The 15,000-nt window shown below is 34.0% G+C and overlaps 1 protein-coding gene across 1 annotated transcript in view; it reads left to right on the top strand.

Annotated features, from left to right (window-relative positions):
• LOC145293749 (uncharacterized) overlaps window positions 1–15,000 on the top strand; it is a 332,672-nt gene that overhangs the window by 303,563 nt on the left and 14,109 nt on the right. The window contains exon 3 of the mRNA XM_080140230.1: window positions 8,597–8,862. Coding sequence (XP_079996356.1) covers window positions 8,597–8,862 — 266 coding nt within the window. The remainder of the gene's footprint in view (window positions 1–8,596; window positions 8,863–15,000) is intronic.

Genomic DNA, 15,000 nt, shown 5'->3' with positions numbered 1-15,000 from the left:
ATTATTAATATCTCGCCCATTCGATTTATATATCCCTAGGAAATTATACATATTGAGCCTATTATAACTGCAATACTGCGAGAGCAGTAGCTTTTAATATATTTTACTGAGGCTTTGCTCATTTGGACACTTTCTATTACATTACTAGTTTATATATATTTATATATATATATATATATATATATATATACATACATATATATATACATATATATATATATATGTATATATATACTATTACACTTCATTATATATATATATTTATATATATATATATATATATATATATATATATATATATATACTCCTATAAATTCGGTTTGATTTTGTTGTGATTCCTCCTATAAAAACTTAATTGATAATGTTCACACAATTTATATATATATATATATATATATATATATATATATATATATATATATAGAGAGAGAGAGAGAGAGAGAGAGAGTAATACTTTTTCTCCGTGATAAAAGCGTTGCTTAATTAAACATTCGAAATATGAGATTATTAAGCACATTCAACATATTAAAAAAAACAAGTAAAGGAATAGAGAAATAGCTAAGTTCAGCATTTGGTCCCCCCCCCATTAAGCCCCCAAAGTCCCCATTGGACGTCAAATCCCGGTGAAAATTTACAAACAGTGCAATTTTACGCCTTAACTTATGTAAATTTGTGTACAAAAAAAAAAAGAAATGACTAAGTTCATCATTTTCCCGACCCCATTAAGCCTCAAAAGTCCCCAAGGCCTTAACATATTTAAATTAGAGTTCAACATCATGCAAAATTGCTAAATAGACACACACAGAAAAATTTGGACTAATATGATAAAATTGTCCGAAAAATGGAGTGTTTTATTGGCCATAAAAAAACTCTGAGTTATCGGAAAACATAGACAAACAAAATTATATAGAAATCAGTTAGTTACAACTTTTCAGAAAGTTTTATAAAAATCCAAAGCATCAAATTTTTAATATGCACAAAAATTTCAATTTTAGTCAATTTAATCCGATAGGCACCCCCAAGGGGACAACCGGAGTTTGTGCAAAATTTCAAAAAATTCCAAAGCCTAGTTCTTTAAAAAAGTGTGGCCAGACGAACGGACGAACAGACGAACGGACAAACGGACAAGTGTTAATGTTCAGGTGCACCCTCCTTTTGTCGCGGGACCCAAAAAAAAATAAACAAACATTTATTTATTTATGAATCGAAATTTTCGACGTAATCACGTCTCCATCAGGGTAGACATAGTTTTTTCTGTCTGTTTATTTTATTTCTCATGGCTTGATGCGAAAATTAAAAAAAAAAAAAAATCCGTACGGTATTATCAACGGTTATTTTTTAATGTTTAGGCTAGGAGACACGCGTGATCGCTTTTTTTCAATCAATAAAATCAACCTTAGTTTTTCAGGCTACCGCACTTGCTGTGGGCCACTAAAATTAACCCTTTAAATGAAAATGAATTGATATGATTACCACGCCATGTAAGCGGACTCATCATAATGTCAACCAGCGCTGATAGTGTTGTCTGCACACATAATTAACAAGAACACGAAAGTAAAGGTATACAATAATATATTAGGAAGAAAAGTTATATAGGTATTTACATGTCTTCAGATATACTTCAATTGGAGATATTCCGGCAGGTGGCCTGTTGCATGTCTTACTGGAGGCAGCATAAGCGTCTTGCCTATTTGACGATCGTTGCCGGACTCTCCCGGTATTGGTGATTGATACCTTTATATATCTCATTCACCCGCTTATGTTAATTAGTGGGCGTATCCACAACAGATAGTGTTCGAAAAACAAGCTTGTGAATGGGGCACACAAATAATACGCGGCTTTAATCTCAATTCACAAATAGGGCTCAATTATATATTTAGTTTAATGATGATGATGATGATATTGTTAAAATGAATAACAATGGGGGAAGTTATTTAAATTGGTGCCCACATCAGCAATATTTGGCACAAGGCCGAGAAAGTGGGGATCTAAAGCAGACTCCCCTAAAAAAATTGCCTGAGTAACCCTGTCGGCATTCCCCGGTCGGGGCGCCTCAGGCAGCAAGCAATAAACTTGCCCCATTGGAAAGCCCGTTGGCAAGGCCTGGGAGGGTGGACCTCCTGTGTATAACCCAGGCGGTGTGCCTCAGTCCGACAGGTGTTCCCGGCCCCTCACCTGACGGACTGAGTGTCAAGAACGGATCCTTGACGTGTACTACTACCCTGTCTCCCTGCAGCCGAAGCCGCTAGAAGACCATCCCTAATTATAATGGGGGGGCATGACTAATGATTTCGACGATCGTTTTTATAACCACGGTGATGACAATCAACCACTGAGAGGTCAGTATAAAAATATCGAATTTTGGATTCAGTTCAGTTAGCTGGCAACCTCTTTCTTGAGACCCCTGAATCGTGATTGCATTGCTTCCTCGCCGCCATCTTTGTTACTAAGAATTACTCAACACTCAGTATCGTGACTACATTGATTCTTCGCTGTCATTTTTGTTACTAAGAATTATTCAACACTCAAGATCGTAACTGCATGGATTCTTCGCCGATTTTATTTACTGCCGACACCTTTGTTCAACATATCTCAACACTTTACAGATATGATTTTGATAATAATCATTATCATAACGAGATATGGGATAATCGTCCAAATTCAATGTTAATATTATTTCTCGTCTCGTATCGAGGTCCTTGAACGAACAGGGAACGAACAGGGAACGAGCTCGTCTCGTATCGAGGTCCTTGAACGAACAGGGAGATTTAAAGGATGTTCACATCCCGCCCAATAAATAGATTGCTATGATTTATCGTTGAGCAATAACTTTGGCCAATGAAAGAGGGCTTTATAAATGGTATAAGGTATGAAAAAAGAAGATTTATCAGAAAGGGAGCTAACTCTTTTTATACAATATCTATCCCCCCTCTCTCTCTCTCTCTCTTTCTCTCTCTCTTTCTATCTCTTCCTCTCCTCTCTGTTTCTATTTAAACCTCACCCGCTCTTCTATTTTCCCCCTTTCTCTCTATTCGGTCATTCTTTTTTATTTTCACATTGTCTCTCTTTACTCTTTATTCTCCCCATATCATATGCGTTTCTTCCTTTTCTTTTCTCTCTCAATACTCTCATAATTCGCCTTAAATTCACTACATTCAACTTTTGTCACGTCATTAAATAAAACAAAAACAAGCACGTCTTTCATATCCAAGAATAGCAGGCTTGTGAAGCTGTCATCCTACAGACTGTTGTCTTCCCACCTCAAGACTAAGGTCAATGGGCATCTCTTTTCTTCGGGATAATCTTTCATCCTTTTTACCTCCTTACTTTTAGTGGATTCAGGATGAATAAAGACCTGGGCAGAGATATATTAGTTTGGCGTCGATTTCTAAAAGCCGTCTAATGCATTCCAGCACATTAAATCGAATAATCCGATGATACTGATGATGATTTCAATCATTATCATCATAATAAAAAAGGAGGATGAAGAGTACACTAGTCCAAAGCTAACGCGAATAATACTATTTCTCATCCCAGCGATTCAGTAAAACAAAGGGAAGCACATGTCTTTCATATCAGTATAGTTTTACTTATTTGTTTGTTGAATGTGTATTCTTTGTTTATTGAGTCGCACAAAAAATATCTCAAAATACGACTTTGGAAATCTCACACAACCGGATGTTATCTGATAATTAACCTAACTGCGCATGCGTGTAGCGGGCACGCTTACATATTCAATATCATTTTTCTTTTCTTTGTGTGTGTGTGTGTTTCTTTCTTTGCTTTCCGCATAGTCGAATCGCAATATACAATACAATTCTTTATATTTAAAATGTTGCGTTTTTTTTATTCCCTTTATGTTTATTTTAGTTTTTGTTTTTTATTCTTTTACGTGTTTTTCTTTTTTTTTTCTATTTAATCTTTTTCGTTTAATTGTATGATTTCGTTATTTCTTTTGTCTTCTGCTTTTTTTATGTATTCTCTTTAATTTTTCTTTCTTTTTTCTTTCTTTTTCTTTTCTTTTGTTCTTTGTTCTTTTTCTTTTTCACCTTTCTAATTCTTATTTTATGCCTTCCTTTTTCTTATTTTATGCCTTCTTTTTCTTCATTTTATGCTTCGTTTTATGCATAGAAGTCACTACTTATTAAGGCCAGAAGGTCACTCGAGGATAAGGATTAATGAGTATACCCTGGACACTGAGACAACAGCCTATTAATAATTAGTGGCGAATATGGAGTAATCCCATTTCTTGTTTTCTTTTCTTTTCTTTTTTTTTTTTTTACATTTTTCTATCTTTTTCTTCTTTGTCTTTTTCTTTTTCAGTTCTGTACTAGTTCTTTTTCCTTCTTTTTCTTCCCGTTCTTCTTCTTCTTCTTATTCCCTTTCTTTAAATTTTGTTTTCGTCATTCTTTTCTTCTCCTTTTTTTCATATTATAATCTTCCTTGTTGTCCTTTTTTCCTCTTTTTTTCTCTTTCTACTTTTATTATTTATTATTATTCCATTTTCGCCATGTTTATCCTTGGAATTGGAGTCGACAGTAAAATCGAGAAGACAATATTTTCCTTCCGTTTTCAAAGCAGGAAAAAAAAATAACGCCTTGATGTGATTTGTCTTGAAATGTGCTCGCATGCGTATTACTCCGCCGAACACATGCGGAGGGACTATGTTTCTGTTTCCTAGACTTAGATTACTGTTATAGATACGTCCACGCATCTTAAAAAGATGTTATGTCGGTCTGTGTGTTGTTTGTTAGAGCGATTATACTACAGTTTACAAGAATATTTCCAATCGTAAAAGTTTATGTCGTCTAAACCAGCGTTTCCCCACCGACCTTCAGTACTAGAGAATCAGCTTAAAAATGATAACCTCGGACCATTTATAGGGTGGACTGGTAAAATTATCGCCCTAGAAAAGACGACATGATTCAATTTCCGTTTGATGAAAACCGGTTTTCTTTTTTGCTGCAGACTATCTACTAGTTGGGCAGTTGTGTAAAACATCCTAAGACCGATAGGAGCCTTCTCTCATGTCTTAAAATGACACAATATTCAAAGAGCGAGATCGGAGATGCGCCTTTGTAGACATCATGCTCTCTACTGACCCAATTTATGATACCAGGACAGTTGCCAGCACCCTCAAAATTCATCGCTGGATTGCCACGAATAAAAGAGGCGTTTCCAACACGGTGAAAACAAAGTTTTGGGCCACAGCAATGGTCGTTGGTGTGTTTTCAAGTGAGGGCCACATCATACCACCTCACATCATCGAAGCAGTCTTGAAATTCAACACAAAAGTGTACCTGGATATGAATAATTTAGTGATTCCCTGGTACAATCAGGTGCTCCTAGCAGATCTTGGGTGTGGCAGCGGGACTCGGCGCCGACCTACAAGTCCAAAGAAATCCAGGCTTAGCTTCAGAAGGAGTGCTACGACTTTGTACGCTTCTCTTACTGACCTCCCTAAACACACTGGAAGACTTCGTTTGATCATATGTCGAGAATTTCACCAACATGACCTACCACAACATCAAAGCCAGCATGATCCCCACCATCCGCCGAGTATTCACCGATCTTACACCGGCGCTTGTGGAAAAGGCATGCTACTAGTTTCGGGCCAGTACCGAGGCGGAAGGTGGCTACATTGAATAGAGTCCAGCTTTAATGCATAATGAATTTACTTGAATTGATTTTTGTCAATAAAATTTTTATATAAAGCTGTAGTGTTGTTTTGCTTAGGGCGACTGTTATCGTTCTACCCTTATTATCATCTATGTAAACGACGCAATTGTTTATGGCAGCACTTTGAAGAGCAATGGTTATCATGATTCTACTGATTCTCTTTCTTCCGACTATATATCAAAGCAATAGAATCTTGTGAATCTCTAATGGTGCTGACTGTTTTCCTCCTACCTTAAGAGAAGGTCAATAGCCATATTCTGTGTTTTCGATAATCATTTTCAATTGTATAATCTCCTCACATCTAGATGCATCACCCCTTGTCTGGAACTATTTCCAGGTAATGACAAAATGAATAAAGGCACGGACAGGGATAGATTAGCTTGGTAGAATGAGAAAGCTATTGTTCTTTCACTACAAACTTTGAGAACCTCACGCTGTCGTAGTTAACTTTAATGCTCACTTCTTCAGAGTAAGTCAGATAGTATAATACATGAGGAATGTGTTAACAAAAGAACGACTTGCTGAAGACCAATAGACCAACGAGTCAAACGAGCTGGAACAAATGAAGCGGAGAAAAAGATCGGGTACTTCTGAATCACACAATAATACACGATGCCTTAAATAAGTTTTTTTTTTTCATCGCATTTATAATCGTTGTAAACTCTTGAAAATTCAGTATGGCATACAATCTTATGAGATGACTAACCAATGGTTATGATTTCAGGTTCAGATGAACAGTTAGAGAAGAAATTGGAATACTCTCTACTAAAGCCTGATTGTCAGAGCTGGTGAATTTTAAAACTGCAATATAGACGTTGGGACACTTTCGAGGAACCATAGGCAATAAAATTAAGTTTTTAGCTTAGAAAAATGCATCAGCAACGTATGGAATTCTTCGGATTGCTTTTAGACAATTTTGCATTAATGCACCATCAGTTTTTGAGCAACATAAAAAATACAAGTAAAGCAAGGAATCTGTGAGAGATGATGAGAGGTGGGGGAAAAGTAAGGAAGTCAAAACACCAGAGCTGATTGTCTAAATAAAGAATTTCATGGATAAGGACCATATCACATAGTTTGATGTCATTGTGACAAATGTACACTAAATTATTCGCAAGGAACTGAAGATGCGGAAGATTTACGTGGAGTTTGCCCAAAGCGTGCTCAGAGAAGATCACAAACTATTTGACCAAAATGGGTATTAAGACAGTTCCTCTATAGTCGGCTGATTATTCATCGAGCTTCCGCCAGCGCTTCTGAAAAAGGCATGCTCCCAGTTCCGGACCCGTATCGAAGCGGTGATTATGGCTACAGGCAACTACATTGAATGGGTGTAATCTCTACTACGTAATCACGCTACTTGAATTTGGCCTTTTTCGAAGCAGTTTGGCTTCTAAAAGTGTATTTGCCCTTTTTCAAGGCATAATGCCCAGATTAACCAAAGAAAAAACATGTAGAATTTTAAATAGGTTTTAATAGATTGCTAAAACCTTTTTGCCATCAATTTTCAAGTAAATTTCTGATGTTTTCATTCTTGTAAATGATCGTCCATTTTGTTATCCTGACAATTTCTCCCCCTCTCTCTCCTGTTTTGTTTTCGACCAGATTAAACCGTATTGAACTCATGACAAAATAAAAATAGAAATAAAGCATAAAAAATAAGGCAAAGATACAAGTCGAAGAAAGACAAAATGTGTATTGAAAATTAAAGGAATAATACAAATATTAAATATTCAAATGGCAAAACAAATTGTGTTTTGCGGCTTTTTAAGAAGTCCAAATAAGTTCTAATTTTTACATCCATTAGTCAGACGACTCAGTCAAGTTCAATAAATGCAGAGAGGAAAAATATGTGCCACCAGATCGAGGTCCTTGAACGAACAGGGAGATTTAAGGGATGTCCACATCCCGCCCAATAAATAGATTGCTATGATTTATGGTTGAGCAATGACCTTTGGCCGATGAAAGAGGGCTTTATAAATGGTATAAGGTATGAAAAACGATTTATCAGAAAGGGAGCTAACTCTTTTTATACAATATCTATCCCCCTCTCTCTCTCTCTCTTTCTTTCTCATCCTCCCCTCTCTGTTTCTATTTAAACCTCACCCGCTCTTCTATTTCCCCCCTTTTCTCTATTAGGTCATCCTTTTTTATTTTCAAATTGTCTCTCTTTACTCTTTATTCTCCCCATATCATATGCGTTTCTTCCTTTTCTTTTCTTTCCCAATACTCTCATAATTCGCCTAAAATTCACTACATTCAACTTTTGTCATGTCATCCATAGCCTACAGATAGATCAGCAGCAGCCGCCAGTCATGTCTTCTGCTGCTTCCAAACAATCGTAAACACGTGGATCGAAATGACTTACAAATGCAAATTTTGGCAACTCTCATTATCCTTCATGACATCACATTGCGTTTGGCAACTATCATTCATACTTTATGACGTCAATTGATTTTGGAAACTTTGACGTCACACAGGTTTTTACCATTACTATTCATCCTTTATGATTTCTTCCATTTATAGGTACTTCTTCCTTGATAATGATCAGAAAGCACATTGATAAGCGAGCAAGCAAGATCAGACTATACAGAGATTGATAGATATAGAGATATCAATAGATAGATATTCTTTATCGATTCTCATATATATATATTTCGGTTCTATTCGGTCTTTTTGTATCTTGGCCCTCAAAATGAAAGTTGCATGCTTTAAACGATTTATTCAAGATATTTCAGGTAAGGATATTCCCAAATCTTTATTTTCGTCCATCCGTTTTCTCTAATCAAGGCTTAACATCGGTTTATCAATATTTAATATGCAAGAAGAGCCGATTACAGAGTATCCGTTATCAATTCAACTGTTTGCGCTTCCTTTATGAAACGTTCTAATATTACTCATATTTTTCTTTTTCCAGATAAGAGACTTCTAGAGTCGATGGATGTTCTTGAATGTGCCAATTGTGGGTCCGGAGACATGGTGATTCTGCAGAACGACACGATGCACTACCTTTGTAACAGGTGTGCATCCAGTGGCCTGGCACGCTCGCCAATTTCCAGTAATATCGAAATACCAACCCAACGGGAGAAATCACCAGCAATCAGCAGCCAAAGGTCCAGCCAGAATAGTGTGCTCTGTTCACCTAACTCGAGACAAAGTATTACGCAAACAAACTTTACTCAGGTAAGTAGAATTCTAATATAAGTAACAAAAAGCACAATGTTGTAGTGCCATTATGTGATGAGGCAGTTTTAATATTGTGTACGTCTGCATTTAGTTACCTGCGGTTTTTGCGATGTTTCTCGAATGTACTCGGCAAGTAACGGGAATAACCAAAAGCGGTTGATCGCGAAACGTTAAACCGCCAGAAGAAAATTATAACGATATAAACAGGGAAAACATTAACATACAAAAAATAAAATTGCAAACATATATCTAACCCTAACCCTAACCCTAACCCTAACATACGCGATTAACCTTTTTTTTTTAATTTCTTCCAATTTATAAAAAAAATATAGCATTTATAGATTTCAATTTGCTAAAAACAAACAGCGCGTGCGTTATTAATTGGGGAACATTCAGCCTCCATTTTTCCTGCTATTTCCGTCAACTGCAGAGCGATACACAATCAATTTCCTGGAAATCCCGGGTCAGAAAATGATGTACCAGTAGCCCACCATGCGTGGATATTATTTCGCTGTGTTTTATTTTTTTAACATCAGATGCAGTTACAATTCGGGATACAAGCCTTGAACGTAACCTAATTTTAAAAATACAGAAAAAATATGATTCATTATATTTGTCACCCTACGAAAATATCATATTCTAAAAATCACGTAAATTGATCATGTGTGTTTTTTTAAAAAAAACAAGTAACTAAATACGATTAAGTAGTACGTTCTGTTTTAACCCATCATGTTTATTAAATAAAGGGGATACAATCCTATACGAATAAACAACTTCAAAATCAATCTTGTGATAGCTACAATTTACTATTAGTATCTCTAAAAATCGCTTAAAAATTATATATATATATATATATATATATATATATATATATATATATATATATATATATATATATATATATATATATATAAATAACGGATTTAAATAGCACTGGGGCAAATGCCATTATTAAAATTGAGGACTTTTTTTTTTTTTTGACGTTTAATCAAGAAACACTACAAAGTCTAAAGTCAATCTCCAAAACATGAAAAAAAAAGTCCTCAATTTTAATAATGGCATTTGCCCCAGTGCTATTTAAATCCGTTATAAAATTTTGTGTGTATATATATATATATATATATATATATATATATATATATATATATAAAAATGAACTACTTGATTAATTTATATGATTTTTACAATATGACATGTTCGTTCCGTGATGGATACAAGCATCATAAACATTTTTCTGAATGTTATCTTTTATATTTTGGTATTATTTTCGATAAAAACTAAATTCGGTTATTGAACAATAAAAAAAGACCGTTATCTATTCTACTAAAGCAGACAACAGACGTTGATTCTTACTTTTAAACCGATGACCTTTTCTGATAAATTTCAACTTTCATTAGAGGTTGACCTTGTTGCCCCAATTACCACCCGTTGAAAAGGTAATAGGACTTACGATCCTTTCCACAATCAAACCAAATTTGATATGAATATACTTCAGTCCATTTCTTCTTTGTCTGCTAAGTTCCATTCTGTTCCCTTTTTACTATTGAGCTGAAACTGAATACAAATCTTGAAAGGAAGAAATTATTTATTTTATTTAGAAATCAAAATATCGACTCTTCTATGAATAAGATAGTGGGTCCATGTGATACATTTAAAAATCAGGAAACCATACGTTCAAGATAAAATGTACACATTCTGGTAAGGAGAAAAGTAGATTACGATGACATTTTTTCGGTGATTTTCTAACATTATCTTGTTTTATTTTTATTTTTAAATGATTATCAATACTTCAAATACTTAGGTGTCAATTCGCGGCCATTTTTCCTGTACTCCCTTAATATTCGACATTATGCGTTTTTCGTACCGAATAAATGAATTGAGTAAAACCACTAAGAAATTTTCCAGATAGGCAGAAGAGTAACTTGCGTTTGATAATATTTATGTCATATATTTTTCGACTACTTTTCCTTGCCAATATGTATTGTAAAACAAACGCAGTAATTTTTACTAAATGCAAAAAAATTAATTTTTAACAGACATGTGTAGTTTAAAATAATTGATAATGTTTTAAGCGTGGGAGGATTAAGGAAGTCAGAATACTAGTGTTGATTGGCCAAATGAAGAATTTCTTGGATAAGGACACTCGTGTGTTTATAAAGACAGTAAGAGCATAGTTTGATGTTAGTGTGGGAACTGTACACACAAGCGCGAGGAACTAAAGATGTGGCTTTGAAAACTCACTTTTTCTTTACGGTATTCAAAATCCAAGATTACTCTATTCTAGACACCTTCATTGACTGTTAGTTTCGAAATTGCTCATAACTTTTTTTCTTTGTTTTTTCCAACAATTGTTCCCCCTGTCATACAGGCGGGATGTCTAGTATGTTTACCCCGATTATCAGCCTCGAAGTAATCTGATATCCACGAGGCACAAGTCCATAAATGAATTTATCGTATAAATCCAGCTTAAAAAGAATTGACGAATTATTTACAAGAAATTTAGTTTCATTTTATCCTCTGAGAATTTGACCTAAATTATTCATCCAAAAATACTTCCTAGTCTCACTCTCTCTCTCTCTCTCTCTCTCTCTCTCTATATATATATATATATATATATATATATATATATATATATATATATATATATATATATATATATATATATTAGTGTTGGGGCGATTATCGGAATCTGATTCGGGAATTAGAAAAATCAGAAGAGTTGGGGGTATCGGAACCGGTATCGAAATCGGACAACCTGATACCTATTTTCCGATGCCAAAACAATTCTTTTAATTTCCTTTTTTATTTGAAATATATATATATATATATATATATATATATATATATATATATATATATATATATATATATATATATATATATATATATATATATATATATATATATATAAGGATTCATATATGTATAATTATTTGACGCATCGTTAAAATTAACAGTAATCAATTCATTAATATATTTTATAATTTTATCATCTTTTCTGTTGCAAAATAATTAAAAACGTACATGTTCGATACGCTTATCAAACGTTGCCGATAAACAATAAGAAAGGTGGAAATTGAGGAAAAGAAGAGAATTGAAAATATAAGCAAGAAACGAGCACGTGACGTGTGTCGGATGTTAACAGTTAAAATTTCGCAATGCACCGATTAGCTTCCAGGTAAAAAGTGTATTACGTTAAACATTTAAAAATATATTTAATGGTTTCGTACACAATATTATCGTTTGTAGACTGTAAAATTTTTATGAATATATGCATACACACACGCGCGCACACACACACACACACACATATATATATTTGTAAATTATAAATATTTATAAATTATTCATAAATAATTATAAGTTATATTTTTTATAATCATAAAATTTTTATAAATATATATATGTGTGCGTATATATATATATATATATATATATATATATATATATATATATATATATATATATCGGTGTGTATCGTTAGTTATCATCATAATACAAAACTTATTTCTTTCACACCTCTAGTAATTTTTTCATATACTAATGTAGTGCATCTTACACGTGTTTCAATCAACTTATCCGAGACTGATACGTGTTCTTCAGAAGAAAAACCATTGAAAACTTGTATTACATATATATATATATATATATATATATATATATATATATATATATATATATATATATATATAATTTATTATTATGATTACATTTTCACCACAAGCAAGAATAGTGCAAATTTGAACATAAGTGGCAGGGATACTATGTAGGGAGTTCAGCAGTAAAATGCCTGTTCACATTACACTTGAACTTCTGCATGTCAGTATATTTTGGGAATGAGAAACCCGGAAGGGTATTCCAGAGTTTGGCAGTTCTAGGGAAGAAACTATTAGAGTAGAAGGTTTTATTACATCTAGGGATCTCTACTGTGTAGGGGTGGTTATTTATTGCTCGTCGGGTTTGACGGGGGTATTTACATCGAGGGGGTACACAGGATTGTAGTTCATCAGAGCATCCACCATTAAAATACTTTTAAAACAGGCAGAGGGATGCAAGGTTTCGTCGGTGAGACAGAAGTTGAAGCTTAGATGATAGTTCTGGAGCTATTAGGTTCACGACTCGTTTTGAACCCTTTCCAGGAGTGAGAGACTAATAACAGTTGTACCAGCCCAGATGTGAGAACAATGCTCCATATATGGGCGAATGGTGGCCTTATAGATGTATATTGTGTGGGGGTAGATGGGTGTAAGTGAATGACTATAATGGTGTAACGTATAATATAATGCACTTATGCAATCATAAAATATGGGTGCTTTAAACCGACCAAATGTAGTAAACCATATAATAAACATGAAATGCATGAATAGTTAAATTAATGAGACTCTCTAAACACAATAAATATTAATTACCTTTCTTCAAGTTATTCGCGTATTAACGACTTGTTATATTAGAGGGTTGGGTTTCTTTTTAAACAGAAAAGTGCGCTTTTAGTGGGTAAAACAACTGCTAAACGACAAAAATTTAAAAATAAATCATTGAACTTGGCCTCGCGTAAGTCGACTATAACTGTATTTTTTCTGCGCATGCGCTAATTAAATGCTATAGGTCAAACCGCGTAATTATTTGTAATCTTTTGTATACGTATGGATGTAGGTCATACGCTAAAGTATAAATCGAGAGAGCTATACGTTTAAATTTTAGCTGATAGCAAACAGGTCAGTTTTTTTTTAAAGTTCTGATATCATTATTATATCTTTGGTACAATATTATAATTGATAGAAAATTGGCTCTATAATAATACATGCAAAATCTGTATTAATAAAAATATTATATTTAAACGCATTTTATGACCGGGCACACCCCGGACGGCCAGCTAGTACTAACTATAAAATAAATTCTAATTGGATACTATATATTAAGTTGTTGTATTTTTTCTAATTATGTAGTGTTTTAATTGCTCTTCTTCCTTATAATGTGAATACACATTTGTTGCATACTGCGTTGTTTTCTACCGAGATGTTCAAGGAGGCATGAAGAAATTCGAAATAAAGAAAAATAATAAATCCATAAAACTTCCGTTCAGTCGCACACGCGTCTACTTTGCCAACGATCCTAAGGCGCGCCTCGAAAGATAAGAGATAAGAATTGAAATTCAAAAACATTTCGAAAAAGAAAATGGCGAGCCTCGTGGTAGACGGGTGAGGGTCTGAGATATTTACGCATAATACAAGCTGGTGTTTGGCATTAGCGGGGTTTATTTTTATTGTCAGTTGAATACTCGATTGTTAGAATAGTTTAGTAGCAATTTATTCAGGTTTTTAAACGCCAATTATATTCAACATTAGTATATGCTATTCTTGAGTATTATAAATATAGTGGACCACCCTGCCCACTACAATATTCATTATATACATATATACACTTTCTTAGAACTGCACGCCTGTGGAACTCTGTTCCGTCTGCCTGCTTCCCTCCAGACTACAACTTGGATGTATTCAAGTCCAATGTTAACAAATTCCTAATGAACCGCCCCCTTAATTAAACACTTAATCAAATCTCCACACTAACGTAATGTACTTGCAATAACCCTTATCCCTGAGTGGCTTCCGGGCCTTGATAAGTGGTGATCACTGTGTAAAAATATATATATATATATATATATATATATATTAATATATATATGTGTGTGTGTGTGTGTGTGTGTGTGTGTGTGTGTGTGTGTGTGCGTCAAACACGAAACCCTGCTAGAATTGGAGAAAAACACCAGAAACGAAAACAGGGAGTTTAATCGCAATCCAGAGAATCTGCAATCTGCAATGAATAATGTTTTGAAAAGAGGACAGTATGCATTTAAAAATGGCTAGCATTTAAAAGACATTATTTTTCATAAATAAAGATTATTTGAATGTTGCATTGATTTTTAAATTTCCAATGTCTTAGTAAGATTGTGTTAAAATTACAGAACGATATCAGCAAAAATAAAGAATCTATTGGAGCTCTAAACCCTTCAGTGACTTTTTAGGACACACGCACAGACACACACACACGCACAGACACACATATAATGCGTGTATATGTATGTGTATGTGTATAAATGTGTATGTGTATATATATATATGCGTGTGTATATATGTA

The sequence above is a fragment of the Euprymna scolopes genome, chromosome 15 (genome assembly GCF_053919585.1).
Source record: "Euprymna scolopes isolate OS-2025 chromosome 15, ASM5391958v1, whole genome shotgun sequence".
Lineage (NCBI taxonomy): Eukaryota > Metazoa > Mollusca > Cephalopoda > Sepiida > Sepiolidae > Euprymna > Euprymna scolopes.
Note: the sequence above shows the minus strand (reverse complement) of the source record. Positions and strands in the feature narration are given on the sequence as shown.